At 48.2% G+C, this 16,794-nt stretch overlaps 1 protein-coding gene and 1 long non-coding RNA gene across 13 annotated transcripts in view; one reads left to right on the forward strand and one right to left on the reverse strand.

Moving 5' to 3' along the window:
* The window catches only part of LOC139182163 (uncharacterized), a 163,842-nt gene extending 158,734 nt beyond the window's left edge, over nt 1–5,108 (reverse strand). For 2 of the 6 annotated variants that reach the window (XR_011565741.1, XR_011565742.1), the window contains exon 1: nt 4,651–5,064. This is a non-coding gene — a long non-coding RNA (uncharacterized lncRNA). Of the gene's footprint in view, nt 1–4,650 lie in introns of all 6 variants that reach the window. The other 4 variants (XR_011565739.1, XR_011565738.1, XR_011565743.1 and 1 more) reach the window with 4 other exon arrangements.
* Nucleotides 1–16,794, forward strand: part of SYT6 (synaptotagmin 6) — a 66,066-nt gene that overhangs the window by 2,383 nt on the left and 46,889 nt on the right. For 5 of the 7 annotated variants that reach the window (XR_011565736.1, XR_011565737.1, XM_070785876.1 and 2 more), the window contains exons 2-3: nt 10,348–10,613; nt 12,013–12,568. Coding sequence is in view for 5 of the 7 variants with exons in the window: in XM_070785874.1 (XP_070641975.1) it covers nt 10,348–10,613; nt 12,013–12,568 (822 nt within the window). In the remaining 2 variants the exon portion in view is untranslated. Of the gene's footprint in view, nt 1–10,238; nt 10,614–12,012; nt 12,569–16,794 lie in introns of those variants that run through there. The other 2 variants (XM_070785878.1, XM_070785877.1) reach the window with 2 other exon arrangements.

Raw genomic sequence — 16,794 nt, forward strand, 5'->3', positions numbered from 1 at the left:
GGTACCTGGATGGCCAGGCTGGGGATGAGGGAAGGCTGAGGAGTAAGAGCCAGCAGGCCCAGATGAATCAGTATGCCTTCCCTGCAGGCTGCTTCAGAGAGCAAGGTTGAATTGTCAGCCCTGGGGAACTTTAACTTTGGCTGCTGAGTCACAAGCCCTGGGGCCAAGCTGTGGGGGGAGGGGTCTGAAAGGGATGGGAGAGGCAGAAGACCCTTGATCAGAGCAGGAAAAAGAAAAATGGTTAAGTGTGGCTTTGGGATCTTGGAGGCTTAGGTGTGCATGGAGTCTGGGGTGATGCTGTGGAATTTGGGATCAGGCCCTGAGGTATCCCACACCCAGGCATCCCAGAACAACTGCATTCCAGAACAACTGTCTGGGTCCAGATTCTCCATTCAGAGAAATGCTGCATCTTTTCATTTGCAGTTTCATGAAAAATGCAAGTGATGAGAGTATTCCCAGATCCCTTTGCCATTGAATGTTTTCCTCTGCCTTTCTACTCCTGTAAGTCTCTAGCTCATGTAATTTTAAGTAACATTCTGAGATTCAACAACTGAGATTCTGACTCTACTATCATTTTCGGGGACCCTCTTACATGCCAAGGTCTGTGATATGAATTACACAAGAAATCTCAATCAGACCCTGAATTGGAAACATCTGTACACAGCTATCTGAGCTAAAAGCAAGTCCTATCTTTTCTTTAAAAACTCTAAAGGTAAAGGGTCTGCTTTCCTTCTTACTATCCACCTGCGCTCACGCCCCACCCCCACCCCCACCCCAGGGATACTAGCAGGCAGTTCTTCACCTTTCTTTGTGTCCTTTGCCTTTTGGAGGCGAATAAACTTTTTTTTCATAAGCCAAGTTGCAGAGTGTTAGGTGTGGGTAGCTTGGGTTCTGATAGCATTCTCAAGGTAGTAAGAAGTACAGAGTTGTTCCAGAAAATGCAAGGATCTGTTGAGAGAGCCTGAGCAGCCCTTCCCCTCCCAGGCTGGCAGGCAGGAATGATTATTCTTTGGTGCACTTATGGCCATGAGATGTATGTGATGTTTGTTCACTTTTCCAATGACTCTGGAGATGTTCTGTGATTCAGCCACCTGGCTTTGAAGTTGGCCTTTTGCAGCACAGATAGTATTTCTCCTGCTTGTGATGCCAAATTAAATGCACAGCATTTCATCCAAGCACACAAAAAAAGTTCTGTTTCTGTAACTGAGTCAGTCCCTCACTCCTTGATGGAAGGAAGGAATTCTGCAGATTTTGCCCTCTCTGGGGAAATGTGCAATACATAATCCTTTAGAACCCATGGTGATGATATTCAGACTATGGTGTGTCTTGGGCTTTAAGATTCCAGAACCAGGATCAAGGATCTAGGAGTTGTAGAGCCCTTGGATTTACAGTTCTAGAAGTTACCTTCTCTCTGTGTGGGAACTTCAAGAGTGGGGATGGTAGATACAGAATGTTCCATCCTCCCAAGCTCTGCACAAAAGATATGTTCTTTTCTAATTGTTCTAGCATGACTGTGTCCTCCCTGTCCACAGAGTTGGAGTATGATGTGTGACTGAAAATAATGAGGACTAAGATTGAAGCATGTGGATCAGGCCAGGTTTTTTTAAGATCTGTATAAGGCTTCCCTTGGAGAAGGTGATGGCACCCCACTCCAGTACTCTTGCCTGGAAAATCCCATGGACGGAGAAGCCTGGTAGGCTGCAGTCCACGGGGTCGTGAAGAGTCAGACACGACTGAAGCGACTTAGCGGCAGCAGCGGCAGCAGCAGCAGCAGGGCTTCCCTGGTGACTCAGATGGTAAAAAATCTGCCAGCAATGCAGGAGACCCAGGTTCAAGCCCTGGGTCAGAAAGATCCCCTGGAGAGGGAAATGGTAAGCCACTCCAGTATTCTTGCCTGGAGAATTCCAAGGACAGTGGAGCCTGGTGGGCTACAGTCCATGGAGTTGCAAAGAGTCAAACACGACTGAGTAACACTTTCACTTTCCCACAGAACTGTCTGGAGTAGGGTGGGGGGTAGGGGGAACATAGAGTAAGAGAAAAGTCCTGACACAGCTAAGTGGCACCCCTGCTAGTCCAACTTAGGAAAAGATGCCTAAAAACAGAAGGTGGAGAAAAAAGGGGGAAATTTTTAAACATAAAAACAGAAGGACACAGCCACAGTTAGGAACTGAAAGCAGAGGGACTGAAAAGTGGAGGTGAGCAGTACATCCAGCTCTGGATTCTCCAGGTATATGATACTACCTTATCCCTCCCTTCTCTCTGTGTGGGGACTGAACTGTTTTTCTTGCTCCATGAGGTCCAGGCAAACCTCTTTTCTCACTGGTTGCAAGTATAAACTGGGAGATGGAGGTGGAGGAAAAAGAATCCAACTTTCTGTCTGCTCCTCTCCCCATCATCCCAGCCTTGACTGCTCCATTCAGAAGGGCCACATATCCTGACCACCAGGCAGAAAGGTACAGTTACCATCCACCAAAATAATAATACTAAAATAATCCCTAAATTAATGCCAATGCTCTGTTAGCTATGACACTCCATATTAGTCTCCGATTTATCCCTGAATCCTCTAATGATGGTGGAAACAGGCACCCAGTCATAAAGCTTGGTGCGGCTGTAATTAGTCCAGCATTGTCTCTCCTCATCACAGCTTTTCCAAGAGCATTAATTCCTTCTCTGTTTGGACTCCACTAATTATCCCCATCAGTAGTTCAGCCTGGATCTCTGAAAGAAGGAAAGGAAGCAAAGGCTTCCTGCTTCCCCTCCCCCTAACCCTGAATTTTAATTATACCAGGTTCTCCTAATAAATTTACAAGCAGAGCTTATTATTAATGGAAGATGTATGTGAGCCTCAGAACAAAATAGCCTTCATTGTCCCAACACACACACACACTCTCTCTCTCTCTCTCAGGGATTTCTCAGGTACATTTCCAGATGGGACTTTTCCAGGGGCCATTGATTATTTGCCTGATGGCTATAGTTTCTGCATCTTCCAGGGAAGGAGAAAGAGATGGGGGATGAGGAGGCTGGTCCCCAGAATTCTGCCCAGGTTCAGAGGGTCAGGCTAAAAACCTGAAGATGCTCCCCACCCTCTCCTAATTATAGTGAAGAAATGCCTCCCCAGCTTCTTTGCCCAGACTTTGCCTCTGGAACATATCAGCTCTGCCTCCAGACCCCTCAGGGAACTGCTCAAGACCCTGGGCTTCAACATCAGAAAGTCCCCAGTTCAAATCTCAACTCTTCCGCTTAGGTACACTTTGTACAAGTTACTACCTTAACATCTCTCAACGTAGTTACTTTATCTTTGAGAAAGTGAAAGTGAAGTCGCTTTGTTGTGTCCAACTCTTTGTGACCCCATGGACTGTAGCCCACCAGGCTCCTCTGTCCATGGGATTCTCCAGGCAAGAATACTGGAGTGGGTTGCCATTTCCTTCTCCAGGGGATCTTCCCGACCCAGGGATCGAACCCGGGTCTCCCGCATTGCAGGCAGATGCTTTACCCTCTGAGCCACCAGGGAAGCCCTTCTTTTAGAGATGAATACTAATTTCTTAGGGAGGATGTAAAGATTAAGAGATCTTGTAAGGGGCACAGCACTTACTATATAGAAATAAATAACAAATACTGTTACTAGGGCTTCCTTGGTGGCTCAGATAGTTAAGAACCTGCCCACAATGCAGGAAATGTAAGAGACATGGGTTTGACCCTGGGTTGGGAAGATGCCCTGGAGAAGAGCATGGCAACCCACTCCAGTATTCTTGCCTAGAGAATCCCATGGACAGAGAAGCCTAGTGGGCTACAGTAGTCCATGGAGTCACAAAGAGTCGGACGCGTCTGAGCAACTAATACTTTCATTACTAGTCTTCATATTAATGGTTCTGACCAGAGTCTTTTCCCTTCCTAGATTAGACACTGCACCTTCAGGGTTTGGGGCCTCTGAGTTTCTTGCTGGCTGCTCCCTGAGTTGTGCGAGTCTGTGCCTCCAGCTGTGTCTGCCCAGGAGCTCCTTCACTGAGGCAGCTTTCACTCTGCAGTGCCTGACATTGCCCATTTCTGAGGGTCCATCAGTGACCCCAGACCCTGCAGCCAGCTTTCTCCAGCTTTGAGGGGAGCAGAGGAAATGGTCCTTTCTTTTCACTTCCTCTCTCCAGTTTATCTTTTCAATTACAGTCTGTTAGCAAGAATGTCTTCCTGACACGGAAGCCCATTAGAAAAATGGGAACAATAGCAAGCGATGAGAAAGGCTGATAAATCCTAACACTATGGGTGGAGAGAAGAGGAGGGAGCACTGGAGTATCAGGGCTCTGTCTCCAGAGAAAAAAGTGTCAGTGGGGAGATAAGAAATGCCTGGGTTGCTAATTAATAGCCTACCATTTTCCAGAGAGAGAGAGGGAGGCCATGAGCCATCCCCCCTGTCAGACAATCTCACTTAAGGTGACAGGCAGGTCCTGCCCTGATGGCCTTCAGGGAATCATCAGGAAAGAAGGGGCCTTATCATCATCACCAGAAAAGAAGGGTCTTAAAGTCTCTCACATGTTTGCCCCCTGGTTCCATGTCCCCCTTCCCTGCCTCAATGGCCAAGCTTTGGGTCCATTCTGTACCCAGTGAACTGTTACCCACCACAAAAACAAAAACCAGGAAGAAATAACAGCAACTTACCTTTGGGAACTTTCACCATATATTGGGCTTCCCCGATGGCTCAGTGGGTAAAGAATCCACCTGGCAATGCAGGAAACACAGGAGGCACGGTTCAATCCCTGAGTTGGGAAGATCCCCTGGAGGAGGAAATGCAACCCACTCCAGTATTCTTGGCCTGAAAAATCCTGTGGACAGAGGAGCCTGGTGGGAGCCTACAGTCCAAAGGATTGCAAATAGTCGGACACGACTGAGCAACTAAGCACACACACACCATGTATCCAGCATTGTGCTCAAGGCCTTACTTCATCTAATATTTACAGTGATTCTTTGAAGTAAAAGAGGAGACTAATGTTTGGAGAAGTTAAGTAACTTGTTCAAGGTCACACAGTTGATAAGCGTGCTCTGTGGTCATTCTGGCACTGGTGCTCAGTGGAGATGTCTGCCTCGTGTCCCTGAGCACTTCCCCAGTCCAGGCTAGAACCCACATGCCCTGCACAGCACCAGATCACTGGGTGTGTTTCTGAAGCCAAGTCCCATCACTATCTGCTCTCCCAAAGGCTGCTGGGTAACTGGTCAATATGGTTCCCCAAACCAGGTGCCCGTAAAATACTGGTCTCCTCTAATACCTAATACTGAGTAATGGACTTCTTTTCCCCAGTTTCCAAGCAAACTTTGCAAAAGCATAGTACGTTCTGCATTGTACATTTTTCTTCCGTGAATTTCTTCTTATTCCTTTGGAGCTTGTTCACCAGCTGGTTGGTGACAGTAATGGCAAAACAACTGAACAGTGAGTACTGACAGAAAAACTTGGAGATGTGAGATCTTTCACATAGTATGTATTACATCTTGAGATACAGGGAGATCTAGCTATAATATATATGTATTATAATACATATTATATAGAGACATAATAGAATAATTGTATTATATTAATATATATATTATATAATAGAATAATTATATTATTTTTACTGGTAAGATTGTTCCTAGTTTGTAATGATAAAGTTAAAGCTATCTCTCTTATTAGTGTTCATGGTTTGCATGTGTTCTGCCCACTAAACAAATTTTAAAATTAAAAGATGTTCAAAATCAGACTGGGCAGAACTAGACAATTCTAATAAAAATAGCAAATATTTATTATATGGCTTACTACATTCTAGGCACTGTCCTTTGCACTTTTGATACACTTGATCTCATTTAAATCTCACAATGACCCTATCAGGTAGATATATTACTCTACCCATTTTACAGATGATGAAACAGAGTCTGAGAGAGATTAAGAGTCACAGTTGATAACCAGTAGAGATGGACATTGAATGAACCCAGTCTGACTCCAAAACAATGCTTCTTTCTCTCCAGGATGAAGGGGAAGTAAAGAAGGAAAAGGAGAGGAAAGAAGAATAGAAATACAAACACTTAGGAAGTTCGTCCTCTTTTTCAATGTGTAGGACTTTCTCCCTTACCAGAGGCTTACCTCTCTTTCTTTTATTGGAGGATAATTGCTTTACAATGCTGTGGTGGTCTCTGCCATATGTCAACACGACTCGGTCATAATTACATATATACATTCCGTCCTTCTTCAGCCTCCCTCCCCAAGCCCTTGCCGCCTCCCCAGGTCGTCACAGGGCGCCAGGCCGGGCTCCCTGTGTTGCACCGCAGCTTCCCGCTAGTTATCTCTGTTACGCATGATAGTGTGTATATGTCAATGCTGCTGCTGCTGCTGCTGCTGCTAAGTCACCCCAGTCATGTCTGACTCTGTGCAACCGCATAGACGGCAGCCCACCAGGCTCCCCCATCCCTGAGATTCTCCAGGCAAGAACACTGGAGTGGGTTGCCATTTCCTTCTCCAATGCATGAAAGTGAAAAGTGAAAGTGAAGTTGCTCCGTCATGTCCGACTCTTCGAGACCCCATGGACTGCAGCCCACCAGGCTCCTCCATCCATGGGATTTTCCAGGCAAGAGTACTGGAGTGGGGTGCCATTGCCTTCTCCTATGTCAGTGCTACTTTCTCAATTTGTCCTACCCTCTCCTTCCCCCACGGTGTCCTTATTCTCTCTTACCATGAAGCTAGTGTATGGTATAACATGAAGAGCACTGGGTCAGAACTTAAAAGGTGGCTAAACTGCCATCAAAATGCTATCTGCCTCAGAGGGTTGAGGTTCAAACAAGACTTGAGTGGGGAAAAGGCTGTGAAGGCTGTGTATGCACCTGCAGTTTACTAGAGGCAATGCATCCTGGTGGGTTGGTCCCAGCAGGCCCGGGGTAGGAAGGCAAGTGTCTTAGGTCACCTGGGCCTTTGGACAGCCCTTTGTGACACGTTTTCAGCCAGGCTCTGAGGGCAGGCTGAATTCCAGGTCACACGCAGTGATTTTAAAGGAGCTAAATCCTCTGCAATCATACACACCGTGGCCTAATTCTGGTCTTACCAGCCTTGCTCACCACCTCGTTCCCCTGTGGTGTGAACCCACTCAGCATTGGGACCTAATTCTATTTGCATGGCCCGCCTGTGAGGTATCCTGGAAGAAGAGTCTCCAGGCAGAGGAAGGGCCTCCTGGCCTTACATAACCAGTATTGAGCACCGGGTGCCAATTCCCAATAATCTCACAGTGCTGAGGGGACAACAGCCAGGGGTCATGTGGAGACACATTCCAAATAGCAACCATGCTGAGGAAAAATTGATTCCTCCACCTCTCTTTTCATTTATGAATTCAGTTGTTTTTTTTTTTTTTGTCAGACTGAACATTTAAATGCACTCTCTGCTCTCTAGATTCCCCCCATTTCTCCCCCTTTCTCATTAAAATTCTAATTATTACCAGAAGAAGAAAGATGTATGATCAAAGGAAAGCAAAACCCTAGAAATACCTTTTGTTTTAAGGTGACTCATATTGCAGAGAATGCACCCGGAACCGCTGTAACAAAGAACAGATGTGGAGGGCTCAGAGATGGCCAGATACTTTTAAATACACACACACACACACATATATATATCTGTGGTATATACTTAGCTATATCTGTGGTAGCATTCCTGTGAACCCCAAGGGTATCAGGGCTTAAGGAAACAGTCTTCAAACTATTTAGATCATGAAATCGTAACAGCAAAATTTATTTTTATTTAATACTTCCAATATGTGTTTATTTGCTCCCATGTTCTATACACATGTACAAAAGGGGTATTGTAAAGCTGACTCTCCAAACACTTAGCAGTTGTGTGACCCTGGGCAATCTATTTAACCTTCTGTGCCTTAGTTTCCTCATCTGCAAAATGAGGATAATAATCTTCACCTATTTCACTGGAGAGTCTTAAATGAGTGAATACATAAAAAGCACTTTGCGCCTTGGACATTGTAATGTTCATAACTTGACTAAATTCAATAACAAAATTCATTACTATCAATTTGTATATTATAATTCGTATTTTTTTATTTTTCAGATAATGAATAAATATTCAAGAAATCTAATATTTTTTTCTCTTACACTCCCAGGATGCATGCACACTGTAATTGGAGACCTTTAGTCTAGAAGTTCACTTAGAATCAGTTTGTCTGGTCCCTAGCAGTCTCTGGTGGACTAACCTCAGCTCCTATGCTGGGGAAAGGCTCCCAGGTCTCTGTGCAGGGGCCTGGGGCCTGGAGAAGGTGGCAAAAGGCATGAGGGTCCTATGTTCTTATTCCTTAGTCCTGAAGGCGGTAGCTGATCAAGGCCAATACCCTGCAGCCAGGGAGTCGGGAGGCAGTGCTCGCTCCCCAGAGATGACTGATGTTTTGGCCTCTTCCTCAGGTCCCTCTGGAAGGAGGAGAGCTTTCCCTGGGGCCTGTGCTGTGAGAGTTCTCTTGATCCCCCAAAGAGGGACCAAGCATCTCCCAGCCTAGTTTAGTACCAGGAACAAGGCAAGTGCTCAGTAAATATTGGTTGAGCGATAATGACAGCTGTTTTATTTGACATTGATCGACTGATTCATTCATTCATTCTCATGTGTCAATTTCTATGCTGAGCCGTGAGTCAGACAAATGAAAAATAACACAGGGTTACAGTAACCTACAGTTTAATCCAGGACAAACAGTCTGGGACAGTGGAATGAGCCCTAGGCTGGGTGGGCAGTGGACATCTGGACCCTGGTCTAGGCTCTGTGATCTCTGACCACAGGCAAGTCCCTCATCTGGAACACTGCTCCCACCTGCAGAAGCACAGCCTGACCTCAGTACTTGTAGGGTCATTCCTCACCTTAAATCCCAAGATTCTTAAGGCTTGGGACAGGATAATTCATAGGCCTGCAGTGGCAGGCAAGTAACAGGGACAGGAGCTAGTGAGCATACAGCCTTCCGAAGGGCATCGCCAGTTCTCAGTATGTGGGAGCACAGGTCCAGTTACCAAGACCTCAGGCCATTTCCAGAGAAGCCAGGAATCTGGTGTGATGATGACGATGGTGATGATGGAACTGCTTGATTTTTCAGTCATACGCAAGCCAAACAAGCCTCTTCTGGCTTGTCTACAAGTGACCTTTGTGCAAACCCATTGGTTCAAGGCTTCCTGATGTCTCAGAGTAAGAAGAGGCCTTGAGCTCAAAGGTTCATTCCTAAAGGTGGGGTGCGGGTAAGGGGCGTGCTTAGTAGCTTCTCCCAGAGAAAGGCATCCTTCACAACTCTCCTAGGGTAATGGACATCCTACTTGGGGCACAGGGTGGGACAGTGAGTGCCTGCCTCTGAATCAATCATGACTTTCAAAAATACCAGTGTTACAGCAGAACCACAGGAATGGGGGCAAAGGACAGCTATCGGAATTGTTTGTATTTAGCTCTGAAGTAAACTGTGTGGATCAGATTCCAACTTGGTGTGGTGTGTGTGGGGTCAGTCATGTCCAACTCTGTGCAACCCTATGGACTTTTGCCCTTCAGGCTCCTCTGTCCATGGGATTTTCCAAGCAAGAATACTGGAAAGGGTTGCCATTTCCTTCTCCAGGGAGATTCCAACTTCATACAAGTATTTGTTGAGCCTACTGTGTGCACACTTCTGAGAATACGGGAGAAGCATTAGACCTAATCCCCACCCTCAAGGAGATTATGCCTGATCTTGTTCTCTTCAAGTCAACCTATTCACTATATATTAGCTCCTGCTGTGGGCTTGGCGGGCTTGGGGTGAGTGAAGAGAATGAAGTTTCTCAGCCTGGGGCCCCCAATGCCTCACAACCTGTGGAGGAAGAGAACTGTCTGCAAAAAACTACTCTGCTTTAAGTCTGGCCATAGTAACAGTTCTAATAGAAATTCAAACAGCATCCAAATGTGAACGCTTCACGAATTTGCACATTTGCTTAGGCTGCTATTTAAATTACCTTCCCTTCCCTGGGCACATGCCAACAGGGAGTCGGGGAGACAGCCCAGGTGCTCCCCAAGCTGGCGGTGGGGGGAGGGGCGAAGCTGGAGAAATCAGCCTGAGGTGAACACGAGGCTGCAGATATTTCACAAGTTGGATGTGGAGCACTGACCCTACAACCATCCCTCCTCTGCCTGGGCAGCCTTCTCATGACCACTCTTTTCTCTTCTTCCGTCTCTGTCCCTTGTGTGTGGCCCCTCTTTGAAAACCCTTCCCGGCTTCTCCCCACCTCTGTCTGTCTCTGTGCCTCCCTGCCTGGCTGAGGGCAGGCACCTCTGTCAGCCTCCTCGCAGTGGTAGTTATTGTGTGTGGCGTGGCCCTGGTGGCAGTTTTTCTCTTTCTCTTTTGGAAGCTGTGCTGGATGCCCTGGAGGAACAAGGAGGCCTCCAGCCCCTCCTCAGCTAATCCCTCCCCGGAGGCCCTCCAGAGCCCCAGCTCCAGAGGCAACATGGCGGACAAGCTCAAGGACCCCCACACCCTGGGCTTCCTAGAGGCGGCTGTGAAGATCAGCCACACGTCCCCAGATATCCCAGCTGAGGTGCAGATGTCCGTCAAAGAGCACATCAAGCGTCACACACGGCTGCAGCGACAGACCACAGAGCCAGCATCGTCCACCAGGTGAGGGGTGGACCCCTCCCTTCCTTAACTCCACATTCCTGAATCCAATACATGAATGAGATTCCAGCCTGTGAGGATCAGAGACTGGAAATAATCATATGCGTATTCTGGTTGGAGAATATGTCAGATGATGTCTTCCATGGTGGGTGATTGGCTCGGAGGTGGGCACCAGGGGTGACTTCAGGAGAGGGGAACCTTGGAGGTGGGGTGCTGTGCAGGTGGTCAACCCTGAGATGTGTGTGGGTGGGAGGTGTTGGCTTGTCCAGAGGGAAAGGAATATGCAAAGGTGCAGAGACATAAAAGTTAATGATGTGTCTATGTCCGCACCGCCTCTGAGATGGAGTCTGCAGTGTGTGGGAGAGAAGCAAGAGATTCCTAACATTTTGAGAAGGAGAATAGCCTTTGCCAGAGTTCCCTGCCTTACAGAAATTGGATACATGACATTCTTTATCTGAACAAACAAAATGACAAAAAAACAACCACCATGTAATGACAAAAACCTACTCTAAATTCAGAAACTTTTATTTATTTATTTTTTTAATTCAGAAACTTTTAAAAGATGTGGAACGTGCATGCATAAGGCGTTGTATTTATTAAAAATTTGGGGCTCTTATGGATTCCTGGGTCCAGGATCCCAGCGGTCCAGCCAAAGGGAAGCAGGCCTGGTCTTCAGATTGAAAGCCAGAAATGGTACAAGTGCTGGGTCACATTTACGGAGTTTGTTTTTTGACATCAGGCAAATTGCTCATTTTCCTAAGCCTCAGTTTTCCCAACTGTAAAATAGGGCTAATGACGCTCATAAGGTTGCTGTGAGGAGCCAGTGTAAGAATCCATGCAATAATAAGAGCTTATTATATACCTGGCTCTGTTCTAAGCACTTTGTGTGTATTCCTTTCACCCCACAGCAATCCTATGCAATTGCTACTTTTAGTTTTTCATATCTTACAGTACAGAAAGATTAAATAATGTGTCCCAGGTCATGTAGCTACAAAGTGGCAGAGGGAAAGGGGGTAATGATCCTGGTGGTGATGAAGGAATGCTGTATGGAGGGTGGGAAAGGATGGTCCTTCTAAATAGGGGAGCTTTTTAAATAGGTGAACCTGAGTCAACGTCTTCCAGGAAAGAAACCTAGAAAGCCAGAAGCAGAAAAGCAAGGGAAAAGATAATGATCACAATGGCTAACCTTTACTACAGCTTGTTATGTACCAGGCCCCATTCCAACTACTTTACGTGGATTAAGACATGCGCACAAAGTGCGGCAGAGGTAAAGGGGGTCAGCTAGCAGGAAGTAAAGGGGGCCTCACACGGGGTAGGATGAGCCGGGCCCCGAGCCATGTCGGTCTGCACCCCGCTCTCCGTCCCCCGACCTCACTCTCTCACCCTTCCCCCCCTCCTCCAGGCACACGTCGTTCAAGCGCCACCTGCCGCGGCAGATGCACGTGTCCAGCGTGGACTACGGCAACGAGCTGCCCCCAGCAGCGGAGCAGCCCACCAGCATCGGCCGCATCAAGCCCGAACTCTATAAGCAGAAGTCGGTGGATGGGGACGATGCCAAATCCGAGGCCAAGAGCTGCGGGAAGATCAACTTCAGCCTGCGCTACGACTACGAGAACGAGACCCTGATTGTGCGCATCCTGAAGGCCTTTGACCTCCCAGCCAAGGACTTTTGCGGCAGCTCCGACCCTTACGTCAAGATCTACCTCCTGCCCGATCGCAAGTGCAAGCTGCAGACGCGGGTGCACCGCAAAACCCTGAACCCCACCTTCGACGAGAACTTCCACTTCCCGGTGCCCTACGAGGAGCTGGCTGACCGCAAGCTGCATCTCAGCGTCTTCGACTTTGATCGCTTCTCCCGCCACGACATGATCGGGGAGGTGATCCTGGACAACCTCTTTGAGGCCTCCGACCTGTCCCGGGAAACCTCCATCTGGAAGGACATCCAGTACGCCACGAGTGTGAGTACCGCCGGCCCCGGGGGCCTTTTCAGGATTTATAGTTCTGGATTTGAGTGGATGTGTTCCTGAACCCCGAAACCCCTAGAGACAAATGGGCCTCTGCCCTTCAGGATGTGAAAGGGGACCCCACCTCATAGCCCAGCCCACCCCGGGAGAAATCCTTGCACTGGGCCCCAGGTGGGTGGGGAGGGATGGTGACAGCGGAGCTCCCAAGTGGTTGGGAAGGGAAGGAAAGGGAATTTGTATCTATTGCTTCTGATGTATCTTCTGTAGTGGTTGCCTCTACCTTCTAGGCCTCAGGACTGCCACCTATAATGTATGTCTTTAATCATGGGCGAGGATGGGGCCAGGCTTATAGACTGACTCAGACAGCAACATGTGCCAAGGGCTTTGATGTGTACTAGAAGCCTGGCACAGGCGATCAAGGACAGGCTATATTAATCAGGATAAACCAGGTTATGCCACAGCAACGAATAATCCTAGGATTTGGTAGCTTAAAGCAGCCAAGATTTAGTTCTCGTTCATGTTACGTGTGCTTTGCAGCTTGACCAGGGTTCCATTCTACCTTGTCACCAAGTTTACAGAGGCTCCGTTTTGACCCTGTGCTCCTAGTTACCACCTCAGGAAGGAGGGGATGTGGCAAATCGTGCACTATTTCTTAAAGCTTCCATGCTGAAATGACACATGTCACTTCCACTCACATTTCATTAGCCAAAGCAAGACACATGTGACTCCTAATATTAAGGGGACAGGGCAAAGCAATCCTACCACATGTCCAGAAGGGGGACTGGAAGTACTTAACAACCAGAACTAGAAACTGTCATGCAGCAGAGCCCCTGCTCTCAGGCCCTGCCTGCCTACGCCATCTGGAAGGTGGTAGGGGAGGAGGCCAGCCTGGAAGGAGACCTGGCTAATTCACACACTACAGAGCCAGATGCTGGGCTCTTCATAATCAATTAGAATTAACCAGGAAGGTTTCAAGGCGCACAAGGAAAGGGTTATGTATTGGCATACAAGGAAAGGATTATTAAAGAAGCAATGGGAATTGGATATGGTTAACCCAGGAAGACTTCTTGGAGGAGAAAGTCAAGCATTATTTTGAAAATGAGTAGGGCTTGAGTTGGCTTTTTAAGAGGCGGGCAGGTTTGGCACAGAGAATTAAGAGAGCATCTCCAAAACCCTTGGGTCCAGTGTAGACAGTGTTCTCCAGGGCCCTGGGTGGCTGTTGAAGAAGCTGTGTAATTGCATCCCACAGATGGAGGTGTGGGATGTGCCTTTCTCTAAGTCCAGCTAGGCAGCTGAGAGCCCTGAAGGGGTGTTGCCACCAAATGCCAATGGCGTTGTGTCTGGTGTCTTGAACGCCAAGTGGTTGAGTGTCCCCTGGGATATTTCTTTCACTGTTTCTCTGGGTGCAGACTCTCCCTGTGGACAATCAATGCTCAATATCTATATATTGAATTTGTAAGGAGAGAGGCTGGGAAAATCAACCCCACTCTGGTGGGAAAAGGAATTGATTTGTTCAAGGGGAGAAAGCTTGGTGGGTTCTGTTTCTGCTCCGGGAAGGTCTCTGGGATAGCCCATTCTCCTAGCTGATGCTAACTTTGGTCCAGTTTGGTGTCCCAGCACCTCCCCTACTTTTGCTTTCCTGAAATGTCATCCCCAAGAACAGAAAACAGCACAGGCAGGGGGGCTTGCAGATGGGGCGGGCAGACGGGGCCGGCTGGAACAGCAGCTGTGCACCGGCCCCAAGCTCAGGAGCTCTGCTCTATCAATCACTGTGAAGTTTACATCTGGTACAGCTCTTCCCTGTGGTCTCGAATGGCAGCAGCTTCATTATGGTGACCGTACAGGTAGCAAAGAGTGGCTTAGTCCTCCCCATACTGAGGCTGAGGCCCCGGGGCTCAGAGAGAGGGGGGTGGGGGCCAGGGGCTGTGAGGAGCAGGACTCAACTCAGCCCTCTGAGGAGCTTCCCTTCTCCTCCCCAGAGACCTCCCTTTCCTGTGACTTTAGCTCCAGGCACGATGGACGCCCTCATTGTGGAGCAGGCAGTCTGCGCTCAGGGACGCCCCTCACATGAATGCTAACTTCCTAGAATTCCATGGCTGTCCCTACCATGTCCCACACCTCTTCCCCAGCCCAGCTTGAGAAAAAGGACAGACCCTCACCATCCTCATCACCCTCAGTCAGTACCATTATAGTCCTCCTCTATCTTCTCTTAAGCAGGACCCTGTGCAAAGCACTGGGGACCAAGGGGGGTCTTGGATAGAAGACAGCCTCTTTGACCCAATGCAGAACTTGAATTATAGAGACAAGAAATGTTCATGCAGTAGCTAGTGATGCAAAGTAGCAAATAATGCGTGAGGTTGTAAGATCTGAGAATTAGGACAGTCAGGGACAGTTTCTTGGGTGAAAGAGAATTTAGCTGTGTGGGAGGGCTTGGTATACATAACTTGATATGCAAAGAGGAAGGGAAGCATTCTAGCCAAGGACAGGAGTCTGAGACCAGGAGTTTCTGAAGCTGAAGAGGGGGGTGACTTGCTCATACACCCATCTTGCTCACAGTCTGTGGGATGAATGTTCTGTCTGGTGAGGCCACCAGGGCCCTCCTCTCTGCAGCTTCTCAGCAGGCTGGCTCTCAGGGGCGGTCTCTTTATCCTGGGGGGATGAGGATTCAGGCAAAGGAAGGGAAAAGGAAATGAAGGGCTGGTGCTTTTGCTTGAGCTAACTCTAAAATTGTAATTACGTTGAGGCCAGAGAGGCCCAAGTCGCAGTGACGGGGAATGATTGAGTACTCCATGTATGTGAAATCCTGCAGCCAGAGCCATGGGGGCTGATGTGGATGAGCCCAGTCGGCTGCCATCTCTCCTGCGTGCCAGATTCCTGCTGGATTCTGATCCTAGAGTTGCATTTTGGCCTCCAGCTCCTCAAACCTGCAGGCTGGTCCCTGAACATGCCCGGCATTTCTGCCTCTTGCCTTTACTCCCAAGGTTCCCTCTGGCAGCCAGGCCTTTCCCCCACCTCTCTGACCCAAACCAACCCACCTTTGAAAGCTTCCCCCAAAGTCCTTCCACTCTCAGAGAAGTCACTCCTGGATTTATTCTCTGGGTCCCTCAGCTATACACCAAATCATATTCTGTCTTGCAAAGTCCTTCCAGTGGCTTAGGAATGGTTTGTGTCCCACATTTGACTTTTTATTTTCCCTCAGGGCTCAGAGTGTCATTTTAGGCAAACATAAGAACTCAGCACCTTCTTGCTGAATGACCGATGGCTTAGTTAATTCAAATAAAACTACATATTGGTGCACAGGGAAAGGATTATTAAAGAAGCAGAGAGTTAACCTGGGAAGCCTTCCTGGAGGAGAAAGTCAAATGTATTTTGAAAATGAGCTGAGCTAGGCATGGCTCTGCATTCCTTCAGAGTGATGGTTCAGGTAGGTGGCTGATGTCTGGAGTAGCAAAGAAATGAACCAGTCGGATCAGGTGGTCTGGACTGAAGTGGAGGGTCAGTGACTCACAGTCTGGTAGAAGGAGAGGCCCTGTGAGAAGCGGGCTGGGGAGGCTGCTCTGAGGCCACACCAGTCTATAAACGCTATCTGCTTGTTGCTCCTCGAACGTGGACAGGAGGATCAGGTGCAGCCCTGGCAGGTGGAACCAGACAGGTTCCTTATCTTGGTCCCTGCCCCGGTGCTTAAGGTGGTTTAGAGTAGCAAAGCCTGGAGCATTTGTGTTGTTTCCTTACGAGGGAGCACAAGCACTGAACGTGGAGCTTCAAAGCTAGTGAAGGGAAGGTATGCATCCAATTAGGCGAGCTTTTTAAAGTGCAAACCCTTAAGGCCCAAGGAACACTGGCCTCAGCATCCCCAGGTTGTTCTGGGCAAAGTTTAGGCTGTAACAGAGCTACTCCTCCCCCTCAACTGGAGGGTGAGAAGCAGGCACAGCAGACGTGTTGGGGCCATCGGAGCCCTCTATTGTTCCCCAGAATCCAGATGCTCAGGCTGCCACTGAGACTTCCTCCTCTCGCTGGCTTGACTCAGGTCCCCTGGAGGTCTCCTGGGAGTTCCCTGCGGTTTGCCATTTTTCTCTCCACCCAGAACATCCATTGGCTGAGATCATTCTGCTCTTCCCTTCCCCCCCTTCAGCCCCCAGTCTCATTATTTCTATATAAAGCTGTAGATTTATCATTATAATAGAGCTGCCGTCACCAAGGTTTGCTAACGTCTCTGTAAT

Source organism: Bos indicus, chromosome 3 (assembly GCF_029378745.1).
Source record: "Bos indicus isolate NIAB-ARS_2022 breed Sahiwal x Tharparkar chromosome 3, NIAB-ARS_B.indTharparkar_mat_pri_1.0, whole genome shotgun sequence".
NCBI lineage: Eukaryota > Metazoa > Chordata > Mammalia > Artiodactyla > Bovidae > Bos > Bos indicus.